Source organism: Topomyia yanbarensis, chromosome 3 (genome assembly GCF_030247195.1).
Source record: "Topomyia yanbarensis strain Yona2022 chromosome 3, ASM3024719v1, whole genome shotgun sequence".
In the NCBI taxonomy this organism is placed as follows: domain Eukaryota; kingdom Metazoa; phylum Arthropoda; class Insecta; order Diptera; family Culicidae; genus Topomyia; species Topomyia yanbarensis.
In genome coordinates, this window is record NC_080672.1 from 58,483,531 (window position 1) to 58,496,330 (window position 12,800).

The 12,800-nt window shown below is 39.8% G+C and overlaps 1 protein-coding gene across 2 annotated transcripts in view; it reads left to right on the forward strand.

The window, feature by feature from the left end:
* Positions 1-553: 553 nt before the first annotated feature.
* The window catches only part of LOC131688563 (uncharacterized), a 31,200-nt gene continuing 18,953 nt past the window's right edge, over positions 554-12,800 (forward strand). The window contains exons 1-3 of one of the 2 annotated variants that reach the window (XM_058972895.1): positions 554-914; positions 979-1,496; positions 1,556-2,775. In XM_058972895.1, coding sequence (XP_058828878.1) covers positions 744-914; positions 979-1,496; positions 1,556-2,775 — 1,909 coding nt within the window. In that variant the 5' untranslated portion in view covers positions 554-743. The remainder of the gene's footprint in view (positions 915-978; positions 1,497-1,555; positions 2,776-12,800) is intronic. The other variant, XM_058972894.1, reaches the window with a different exon arrangement.

Here is a 12,800-nt window from a genome sequence, read left to right on the forward strand (position 1 = left end):
CGATCGATTCATTTCAAGACAATCGTTATTTTGTATGGGACACTTTTCGAATGCCTCTGTCACGTCGGTTCGTCGGTGATACAACCGCCGTTTACCGGAATATTTTGGGAATAATAGCCATTCCCCTTAATTCTGTCCAAAAAAAGGTTTCGCTTTTATATTCTATTTGGGAAGAAGGGCCTAAGTCGAATTATCGAAGAAAAATGCATGTTTTGCCGTTTTGTTTTCTTCAGTTATTAATCGAACTAAAACGAATTTGAATCAATTTTTACCACTATCTTGCAGTATTTTGGTGGCATAATGTCATAATGGCGATAACTCATTTGTTATTTAGGCCCTAACGAAAGATCTATGTCGAAATGTTAAAAAAAAATTGTGGAATGGTTCATAGCCTAAATATTAATATTTAATTATTGACTATAATCACTTTTTACACGATAAAGCGCTAAAAATTTTTTTTTCTGATATATGTCCACATTTTAATTTGCGTGTTTGAAAGCTCCGACCGAAAAGCTCCACTGTATAATAGTCGATGTTTGACCTATTTTCCACTAACCGTGTATGACAGCGACGGCTTGTTAAATTTTGTCGAAAATCGCTTGTTCGCTCGTACAACGCGACCCAATCCGTCAAAGCACGCAGTAATTGAAATTTGTTTGGATTGCAATTTTCTACTATGCATTATTGCGATTGCTAATCGCCAAGTTAGTGCTAATTGTGTCCCATATTTTGCTACCTACGCAATGCATCCCGGCGGGATGGAGTTAGATCTGTTGACGAATGCCTCCGAGCTGGACTTCTGCCGCTTGTGTTTGTCGAGTGTGTACGAGCTGCATCAGCTCTTTCCGGACGGCTCGACGGAGAGCTCCAATAACGTTCTGCTGGCCAAGATACGTCTGCTGGCGGAAGTGACGGTAAGTTTTTCTGGTATGGCAAAACAGGACAATCGGTTTGCACTACTGTTTTCACTGTTTGCAGCTATGCCCGGCGGAAGAGTTGGAGGCAAATATCTGCTCAAATTGTGTGCAGAAGCTTGAGGATTTCCACGCCTTCCGGCTACAGTGCAAGGTGAGCGATGGCCAAGTGCGCAAGATGCGTGTTTCTCGCAAACGGCTGAGAGAGGAGCAGGAACAGCAATCGCAGTTGGAAGCTGCCAATGCTGCTACTGCCAGGGCTCAGCAGACTAACGGTGATGACGATGCTCCGAGTAGCAAGAAGCAGCGAATGGAGACACCGCCGGTGCTGCTTGCTGGTGGTTCTACATTGGGAGGAGTTTTTGATCTGGTTCAGTATTGCGAGGATAAGCATGTCCCTGGGGAGTATGGTTTGTTATCGCAGGGTTTTGTGTATAAGCACGAAAGCTTACTGTCCTGGCGCTGCGAATTAGCGGAGACGGAAAAGTGCGATGCTATATTGGAAATTGATGAGGATTTTAAAAAGTTTCGAGTAGCTATGAAACATAGTCACGTCAAGCTGGATAAGGACGCTGATGGAAGGTAAGGTTGCTTTCCCACTGTACTATAAAGAAATTTAATCGAGAATCTTCTTATTACAGAATATTCGAAAAGATAACGCCCCAAATTTGCACTTTTTTGGCCAAGTTGCAACTAAAACAATACGACAGTATGGACAATGAACCAACAGTAGTGGAAGAAAGACCAGCAGATGCAGCAGACGATTCCGACATTGAAATGCTAGCTCAGGAATTATATGACGATTCTACGGTGGAGAACACCCAGGGTGTTCCGTTGGATCAAATGATTGCCGCAAGAGGAATTAACGTCATTCAGTCGGCGGAAAAACCGACGATTACGATGAACGGATTCACCTATCTGCAGGAAGCGATTATCAAGGGGGTCAAACCGGAACAGATTCGTTGGCGCTGTGAAGAGGACAGCTGTCAAGGAATGATTGTGACTACCAAAGATTTTCGCAGTTATGCTCTGGGTAAACCGCATAAGCATATTCCACGCTCTATTGCTCCGGATAGTAATGCTCCGACGCGGGCAAGAGCATCGACAACCGCTCGTGATGACGAACCGTTGCTGGAGGTTATGAGAGAAGTCCCAGAGGATGTCACTCCGAAAAACAGATCTACCACTTTTACTGGAATGAGAACCACGGGAGGCGTTTCGTTGGTGGAAGAATTCAAAAAGACCGGCGCCGATCACAGTTTCTTCAAAGCTTCGGATGGTTCCTACCACATGTATCATGATAATTTCTTCTACAAACGAAACTATGCCTATTCCTCCGAAGGGGGTGAAACGATGTGGAAATGTACTACGGAGAGCTGCCCCGGTACACTGATCGCGTTCAAGTACATGAAAAAGCTGGTCGGTGGTGTACCGCATAATCACGATCCGGTTCGTAACGGTCCGGGAGAGGTGGCTCCTTCCACCTCCAACTCACCACAAACGGATCAGGAAACCGGCCAGGCAGATATCAGCGAAATCGGTTTCTACCGTAACGCAAAGAACGTGATATCGCTGCTGTACGAGGGTTTCAGCTACAGTTTGCAGAATTTTCTTCCCTCGGGGAACAGCTTCTGGAATTGCACCTGGAACAAGTGCGGTGGGCGGATACAGGCTGGCGCTCACTTTGAATTTTTGAAATCGGAGAAACGTCACTTCCACAATCCGCCATCGTTGGCAACCCCGAAGAGCTGGATTCCACCTCCGGTTGCCATCAAGGAGCTGCTCGATAAGGTCAAACTAAACGAAGAGATTCGACGGAAGATTCAGGCTCCGCCGACCCTGTGTTACTCGGAGCTGAAAGGTGAGTAGGAGCAGATGATTTGTTACGGTTTTTATACTCGGGATGAGAGTGGGTTGCACACCTGCGATTTTGGCTATTGATGTGGGATACGGACAACTGCAGTAATTTGAAACGGAACTCAGACAACTATCGACAGCAACGTTCATCACCGTTGTAGTTGTTCCTATAACGTGGTAGCAGTAGCGCTACTAATAACATATTAGATATTTTCTTGTAACCGTTTGTGTCAGGCTCCTTATGAGTCATTTGTTGAGTTGCACAAATACTCTTGAATGTTTTTGGATTCGGAGTGATGATGATCCTACCTTAGACGACTGCAACTGAACGATTTATCTAGAAGACGACCTTTTCACCATGGGAAAACTAGCAATAAAAACAAAATCAATTTGATTGAATTCGCAGGCGCAAAATTTCCTTCAAAAGAACGTAATCAGACAATTTTTAAAGATTTCCGACAAGAAAGCAGATAGATGAGGTAGTAAATGTTCTCATTTCCGACAATCAGAAAGACACGTGCTTCCAGGATGATATATGACGGATAGGATTTATGCATAACCTTTCATTAGCTTAATGCTCCAAACAATGAACAATAGACGATTGCGATGGTTTATCGTTAATCGTTGAACAAAATTTACTTGACTTCACTAAACATGCTGTTTCTCCAAATATTCTAGTCCTAATTTTACAGCATTGACTGTAAACTTCGCTTTTTATGAGTTGCTTAAGATAAATATCAGATAATGTTATCTTCTGATATTATCTCATCGGAAGTAACTGATCCTTCACCGCAATAACCAGACACTGGTGAAACACAGTCCGCCGCTAAATCAGACATCATCGAATTACTGGTTGATCCAACTTTTTTTTTGTAAAAATTTATTGTCCAGTTACCTATTTAGTTACATTACAAATAAAATTTATATCCTTCTACAGTTTTTTTTTTTTGGTTTGCTAGTACACTTGTCATGTAGTCATGACTTGTCTGGGAGAACTCAGTATCAGTATCAGCTGGCGTGCCCGTCTGGATTGGTGTTGGAGAACTGGGTAACTCCAATCTTCAGGTTGTAGTTGCATAAGCCGTCGATCAATCGCTACGAAGATGTTCCGTTGGTATACCCATATGTTTTTGTTTTCGCTGCATTGGAAAGGTGCTGCTCGATCTTCGTCTTCGTCAGTTAACAAATTTTCTATTGCGATTCGAGCTATGTTCACCAGTTAAAACGTGTTAAGATATGTCTAAGGTACAATCTTTGATGATATGTGGGCATGTAGGGCCTATTAAATCATTGTTCGTGTGATCTTCTTATGGAAACATAGCAAAAAGATGATTTTTGATTGGAGACACCTTTAAACAATGTCCAAATTAAATCATTTTTGGCGAAAGTTTTTAAATTCACACCTAAAACGAAAATCTGAGCTGACCCATGTATATTTCAAACTGTGGAGAGGTCTAGTGGACATGGCTCGCAGTGGGGGTCATTGTGTGTCGATTTATCGGTCGACTTCGTCATCGTTCACAGGCTAATTCAATAGTAATTCTTCAAAAGGGCTAATGAGACTTTTGTAAACAAACTTATTTCGCTCATTATTCCGCTACCGAGTTGAATTTCATGAAAAATACACATGAATCAACATCTTTATCCTTGGTAGAATCAATTTCAAATGTTTTCTGTGTTGAAATGATAACAAATTAGGAGAAATCAGCAAAACAAAAGTTTGTTTACAAATCTTATTAGCCCTATTCAAATGTTGATAATTATTAACCGTTGTGTCCAACAAAAAAACACCTTTATTAGTGCGGATGAGGCTTTCATGGAACCTCCTCTGTTTTAAATATACTTTATGATTACCGGACTATGGAATACGAATGAGACCTGCTCATCGTCCGCTGTATGTTTTATTCATTCTCAGATCTCCAAAGAGAGAGAGAGAGAGTTCCTCTCTCTCTCTCTCTCTCTCTCTCTTTGGTATATACCATTTATCTGGTCATTACAACTTCTTCACCCTTAAGATGCTGGTGGCATTATAATTCATTATAATTTCACAATTCTTGAAATTCTTATAGAAAAAAAAAATAAATAAGTTTTTTTTTCTTAATCTACGTACACAAAATATTCGGTTATAGATCATATGTAAAATATCGAAAGATAAAAAACTTAAACTAGCTGTAATAACTCATTTTTTTTCTTTTTAGCATGCAATCTTGCCGATCTTCTTGGTTTTGATGTCATGCTTGACTTCAACTTTGTACTTTTGTTTGCAAACCCCCGAAAGGTTTCCTCGTGAATGGCCGAAAATCCTCGAAAACCATTGTCATTTTCTGAACAGAAAATGCTATCGCTACGCCTCGGTATCTTACAGCTGATAATTTCGTCGCTGTCATCTACGGAAGACGCCCTTGAACGTTTTCTTCCGCTTTCGAAAGTATTTTGAATACTTGTAGTGTTATTTCTGTTGGCGTTCTCCATAACGATGGGCAAAAGGACGTTTCCACACACTCGCTATTTTTTCTCTTTAGGTTCGTGCAGCTGACTGCGGTGCGCCATTAGGGTAGTGTTTCCAATTCGCACCTGGAATGTGTTCAAAGAAAACCGCTTTAAAAAGGTTGCTTTAAGCTACCTAGAAAAATCGTTGGATGTTGTTTATAACCTTCACCAACAGGCCCCTTTGGCCCCAATGGTGGTTGCTTAAACTAATTACATTTTAGTATTGACAACATTTTCACTTTTATCGCATTCCGCGTCCTGTTGAAGTCAAAGGCCGTCGCCACACTGTTAAAAATTCGTTGGAGTCCGGTAACAGCGCTCTGGCAACCATAGTTGGTTCTCCTGAACGAAACTCGCAGAAGGGAGTTATTACGTAGAGCTCGAACGCGGGCTTGAAGATCCAGACGTCCGAGGATTGTAGGGCAATCCACTCTGGCGGAGAGTAAGTCCGAGACGAACAGGGCTCGAGAGCAGTCCCTCCGAATGCTGAGTTTATCGAGGTGTATTAGCTGGCAACGGTTTTCATAGCTCGGCAGCTGAAATCTGTTTCGCCATGGGAGATGACGAAGGGCGAAGCGTATGAAGGTGCGTTGGACAGCCTCGATTCTGTCAATCCCGTTCTGGTAGTACGGATTCCAAACAGCTGAACAATATTCTAACGTTGAGCGGACCAACGCGCAGTAAAGCGATTTAAGACAATATACGTCCCTGAAGTTTTTCGCTATTCGGAAGATGAACCCAAGCTGTCGTGATGCCTTATCCACGATGTATGACGTATGTGGTTTGAATGTTAATGCCGAATCCATGATGACTCCGAGATCTTTGATGTGAGAGTGTCTTGGAATGCTCGAGCCGAAGAAATGGTAGTTAAACTGAGTCGGTTGGCGTTTCCGCGTGAACGTGACGATTGAGCATTTGCTCGGGTTTAAAACCATTCTGTTTAGATCACACCACGTACTAAAGCTGTTCAGTTCCCTCTGAAGAAGCTCGGCATCGGTTTTATCCCGTATTTGTTGAAAAATTTTCATGTCGTCGGCGAAAGAAAGGAGTGGGCCTTGTAATGTGAAATTGACGTCATTAAAGTAGAGGAGGAATATTACTGGACCGACACCAACAGAGCTCTCACTCGTGCTGCTCTGACAAAAATGGGTAAAGATAGTAAGGATAAACAAATGCTTGCTGTGCCAGTGGGATCCACCAGTGGCGAAAATCAAAACAAAAACGATCACGAGAGGATTTGGACCGAACCGACGACGATGTTGAAAGTTTTGATCAGCTGTTAATTCGTATCAAGCAGATGATTGATGATGGAAATGCGAAGATTGAGAGGAAGATTGATTCCAGTAATGCGGCTCTCGTCAGTGAAATATCAACCCTGCGTCAGGAGGTGAATCAACTTAAGATCGACTACGCTCGGGATTTCAGCGGATTGAGTGAATCCCACGTGAAAACAACAGAGGAAGTGCGCCGGCATAGAGATACGGCTGGTAAACTGCTGAAATCGAATGATCTCATTCTCACAGGTGTACCCTATAGCCCTACGGAAAAAACAGATGATTTCCTGCAAAAAATATGTACAACTCTTGGGTACAGTGACTCTGCTGTTCCATCAGTTTATACTAAACGTCTGGCTCGAGTTCCTATTGCCGCCGGTGCAACACCGCCAATCCTATTTCAATTTGCGTTCAAAGCGGCGAAAGATGAATTCTTCCATCGTTATTTCACTACGAAGAAACTGAGCTTGCTTCATCTTGGCTTTGGTGTTGATAAGCGCATTTATTTTAATGAAAACCTTACCGAAGCTGCACGAAACATCAAGGGAGCTGCACTGAAATTGAAGCGTAGTGGTCATCTTCAGAACGTGTTTTCCAAGGACGGAACTATCTACGTGAAACCGCTCGAAGACATTCCGGCTCAACCTATCTTCGATTTGGACCAGTTAGCGAATTTTGGTGGCCGAAAATAAACCCTTCCTTGAAATTTCTTATTTTCCTACCAGCAATATTTCCATCATTCCATTCCTACTTCATCCCATGTTATCTTCCTTCCTGAAAGTTAAAACGATGTTACGCAGAAAGTGCTCTACGATCCATTAGGACGTTGCTGTGGTCGCTGTTGTTGCTGTTGTTGCTGTTGCTGTTGTTGCTGCTTTCACCAATCAATATCAACGATATCGTTGTGCTTTAGCTATAATTTTCAATTGAATTTGCGATCCAAAAGCCACATTCTAGGTAGAAAAATTAGAATAATGATGATTTCAAATGTTAGTGATATACATGTTACCCTATTCATAGATTTAGCGTTCTCTTCTCTCCTGTTCTCCTTTCAGCTCGGCCGGCTTATATATTTACGATTGATCTTGTTTCTACCATTCGATGATGTTGGTTAATCATTTTAATGATAATGCACGTGCGCAAAGAAGTGTTGTTAATATTCCACGTGTGGTTATGAATGTTGCTTTACGTGATGATTGTATTAATCTGTGTCATATAAATGCACAAAGTCTGTGTGCTCGACGTTTAAGCAAGCTCGATGAATTCAAAATTTGTTTCACGAACAGTAAAGTTGACATAGTATGCATTACGGAATCATGGTTAAATGAAAACATAAGCGATGCAACAGTTGCCGTTGATGGTTACTGCATTCTAAGAAACGATCGTACTACCGGTCGTGGTGGAGGAATCTGCATTTATCATAAATTTGATGTGGATTGCAAAGTAATTGCTGGTTCTGGAAATCATGCGGGTCAGGGTGATGGTGACCGAACTGAATATCTATTTATTGAAGTTCGTGTGAATAACGATAAATTTCTTCTAGGTGTAGTCTATTCTCCTCCAGAGGTCGATTGCTCTAATATCCTTGATCAGAAACTCTCCGAATTGTCACTTGATTATGAAAAGATTGTTGTGACAGGTGATTTTAATACAAATTTGAAAAGAGTTAGCACCAAAACTGCTCGTCTCTGTGAAGTTCTAGATAATTTTGGCTTATTTTGCATTAACAATGAACCTACCCACTTTTATCCCGGTGGAAGTTCATTATTAGACCTATTGATAACAAATGACATAAATTTTGTTCTGAACTTTAACCAAGTGTCAGCCCCTGGTTTCTCCCATCATGATATGATTTTTGCATCTCTCAATATAACTCGCAACAGTAACAACCGTTCTAACATGTATAGAGACTATAATCGAATCAATTTTCTGGCATTACAAGACGCCTTGAATATTATAAATTGGTCTTTACTTTATAGTATAACCGATTCTGATTTAGCTCTCGATTTCTTCAATAGTCATATTGTTCAACTCTATGATAGCTTCGTACCATTGCGAGCTCCTCGACCTAAATCCAATGCTCCATGGTTCAATAACGAAATCTTGAATGTAATGATTGCCAGAGATACTGCATATCGCCTATGGACTTCTAGTAAAAGAATTGTTGATCAGGTCCAGTTCAAAAGACTTCGTAATAAAGTAACTCAACTCGTTAATAAAGCTAAATCGAACTATATGACCTCTAACTTAGAATCATCTAATTCAAGTAAAGAGCTTTGGATGAAACTCAAAAATCTAAACGTTACTGGTGGCACGAAGAACTGTGCAAAGTTCGATAACACTGCAGACGAAATTAACGCATTTTTTGGTGACAACTTTACACAAGATCCTGAACCTGAATCTATACCACCATCAAATTCTAATGGTTTTCTATTCATGCCGTGCAATGAGCTGGAAGTCTCTAATGCTATTTTTTCGATAACTTCAAATGCCATCGGTATGGATAATATCCCGCTAAGGTTTATAAAGGTCATTTTACCGTATATCCTCACCCCAATAACGTACCTTTTCAACTTATTCATTTCAACTGCTAAATTTCCACGAGCATGGAAGACCGCTAAAATAATTCCGATACGAAAATCACCTGCCGGATCTAGCTTGAATAATCTCCGTCCAATCAGCATTTTATGTTCACTGTCCAAAGCATTCGAAGTTATTTTGAAAACTCAAGTGCAAGCCTATATTCAACGGTTTAATCTCCTCAGTCCGTACCAGTCTGGTTTCAGATCTGGACACAGTACCACCTCGGCGCTTCTTAAAGTACATGATGATTTACACCAGTGTATCGACAAAAAAGGTGTTGCCTTTTTGCTTTTGATAGATTTCTCTAAAGCTTTTGATAGAGTATCTCACGTCAAATTGCTTCGGAAACTATCATATCAGTTTGGTTTCAGTCGTGATGCTGTTTCTCTCATCAAGTCATATTTGAATTCACGTACACAAGCAGTAGAAATAGGTGGAAGTCTATCAAGTCCAATTAACATTTTATCAGGCGTACCTCAGGGATCCGTTCTAGGACCGCTCTTATTCTCGTTGTTCATAAACGATTTGCCTTCAGTTCTAAAATTCTGCTTAATTCATATGTTCGCAGATGATGTACAACAGTTACTGTACATCTGCTCAACTGATTCCAACTTAGAGGACTTAGCCACACTTATCAACTCGGATTTAAAAAACATTTTGGATTGGTCCTCGAGTAATCTGCTTCCCATTAATTCGTCGAAAACTAAGGTCATGTGTATTTCCAGAAGGCAGATTCGTACCGTGTTACCAGATATAATTATCCACAATGAAAAAATAGAATACGTTGCCAAAGCTCGCAATCTAGGTGTGATATTCCAATCGAACCTTGAATGGGACTCTCAAATAAATGTTCAGTGTGGGCGTATCTATGCAGGATTGCGACACTTGAGACTTACAGCGGGAATGCTTCATGTTTCTACCAAACTTAAGCTGTTTAAATCACTTCTGTTACCCTATTTTTCTTATGGTTTGGAATTGATTTTGAATGCTTCAGCTGCTTCTTATAATCGATTAAGAGTATCATTGAACCACTGTGTTCGATGGGTTTACAATCTATCTAGATTTGCTAGCGTAACCCACTTACAGCGGCAACTGTTGGGATGTTCTTTTTATAGCTTTTTCCAATATCGATGCTATGTCACTTTATATAATATTATACACAATGGTCCAAACTACCTCCTTGACAAGTTGCAACCTTTCAGAAGCACTAGAGTCCGCCACTTTGCTCTTATACCTCATAACTCTTCTCATTACAACGGCACTTTTTTCGTTCGTGCAATTATCCAGTGGAATCTGCTTCCAATCCGAATAAAATCTCTCAATTCAATAGCAAGATTCCGTCGTGAATGTATGGCCTGGCTAAATGAAGGGAACTAACTCGAGTGAAATGAGCGACAAATAGTGGAATAGGGTTCACATGTCTGTTTTTAGTTTATAGTTTACAAATATTTTTTTTTTTTAATTTAGTATGAAAAAGATTGTGGTGTGAGCAACGTGTAAACCGATTGTAGAAATTTTATAAGGGTGATCCCTTACTCTGCAAGTATAATGAAATACAAATACAAATACAAAATACATGGCTTCCTTGTGGTATGCCGGATGTAGCGAAGAATGGTGCAGATAGATAGTCCTTAATGCTGATTTGGAGTTGCCTTCCATCGAGGTAGGAACGAAACCAGCGCAGAAGTTGTCCCTTGAATGCCGAGTTTGTCCAACTTCGCTATTGCGATATCATGGTTGATTTTGTCGAAGGCCGCAGATAGATCCATATAAATAGCATCGGTTTGCAATCCGTCAGCGAATCCATCCATTACATATGTTGTGAACGAGAGCAGGTTTGTCGTTGTCGATCGTTTAGGCATGAAACCATGTTGGTCATCTGCAATGTAGTGTTTGCAGTAAAAGAAAATAGGATCTAACACAACCAACTCGAACAGTTTTGATACAGCACTTATGGTTTTTATAATACACGACATCTCCCAACGTCATTTTGTCAAGACTGTCGTCTCTATTTGTTTTACAGGCCTCATCCCTTTGAACCGGAATATTATCTTCCGGCATCACAATTGTTTGATATGACGTTTTGGGTTGATCAAATCAATAAGTAGTTTAGGTTTATAATTAAATATTTTTTCCGATGGGAATACTCCATCAGTCGTCAAACAAGTATTTCTATAATTAAATAGAAAAAGATTAATCTGGTCATCCAAACACAACCCCTTAACATTCGGTTCCCATAAAAATTTCTTGATCACCTCCTTAACTGTCCTAACTGATCTTTCTGCCTGACCATTACTGGATGAATGATAAGGCGGACTTTTCCAAACTTTAATGCCTTGTTTCTCTAAAAAACCTGGCAAAAATACTTACTAATTTTCTAAGAACTGCGTTAGTGTCAGTCCCATATTTCATATGCTCTGTTTCTATCCATGTAGAATAACTATCCACTACTAATAAAAAGATTTACTCTTCAAAATAAAAAAAAGTCTGCATGAATTCTACTGAAAGGTTTTGTTGTAGGAACCCAAGAAGATAAGGTTTTTGGTTTTGATACAATTGCCATTCTATTACACAATTTCCTACAAAATATTCTATATCATTATTTATACCAAACCAATAGACAGAGCGGTGTGCAAGTTGCTTCATTTTGACTATCCCTGAATGATTGACATGCAACAATTTGAAAATTGAAATCTTCATTGATTCTGGAATGATTACCGTTTCTTGAAACAGTAAACAGCCATTGAAAAATTCCAAATCATGCTGATTCGCATGCACATTTTTAAACTGTTTATCTCATTTAAATAAAATTTAATCTTTTGTAAAAAAAACATCATTTTCTGTTTCAAGTGCAACACGTGTAAAATCAATAGTAAAATCATCACCAAAGTTGATATTTTTTACATATTCTTGTCTAGTTCATTTGGCACAGCTTGCTGTAAAGGAAAACGGGAGCAAAAGTCCGCATTTCTCATATTGGCAGACGGCCTGTATTTAATTTCAAAATCGTAAATAGACAATTCTAAAATATATCGTTGCAATCTTGTGACGAAAATCGAATGTTTGCCTGGTTTACCAAATATTCCTAGTAAAGGTTTGTGGTCGGTATAAACAGTAAAATGATGTCCATACAGATATTTGTGGAATTTCTTAACTGTGCAGACTAAAGCCAGGGCCTCTAAATGTAAGATAGGGTATTGTTTCTGATCTGTGTTGAGCGAAAATGAAATAAATGAAATTGGTTTTTCTACGCCATCAACAATATGTGCTATAACTCCCCCAAGCCCATTATTACAGGCATCGGTAACAACTACAATTGGTTTGCGCGGAATATAAAATTCTAAAATATTGGCATTTATTAACTGAGATTTACTATTTTAAAAAGCCTTATTGCAGGTATCATCCCAGATAAATTTCGCATTTTTTTTTAACAGATTATATAGACAACACTATTTGCTAGATAAATGAGAAATGAACCTGCCATAAAAATCTAAAAGTTCTAAAAAGGATTTCAATTCCGAAACATTTTTCGGAATGACCGCATTTCGTATTGTTGCTATCTTATCAGGAGAGGGGAGCATTCCTTTATCAGAAATTATATAACCAAGATATGGTAGAGATGAAACGAAAAACTTGCATTTGCTCCAGTTAACTTTGATATTCGCTTTCTCTAACCTCTCTA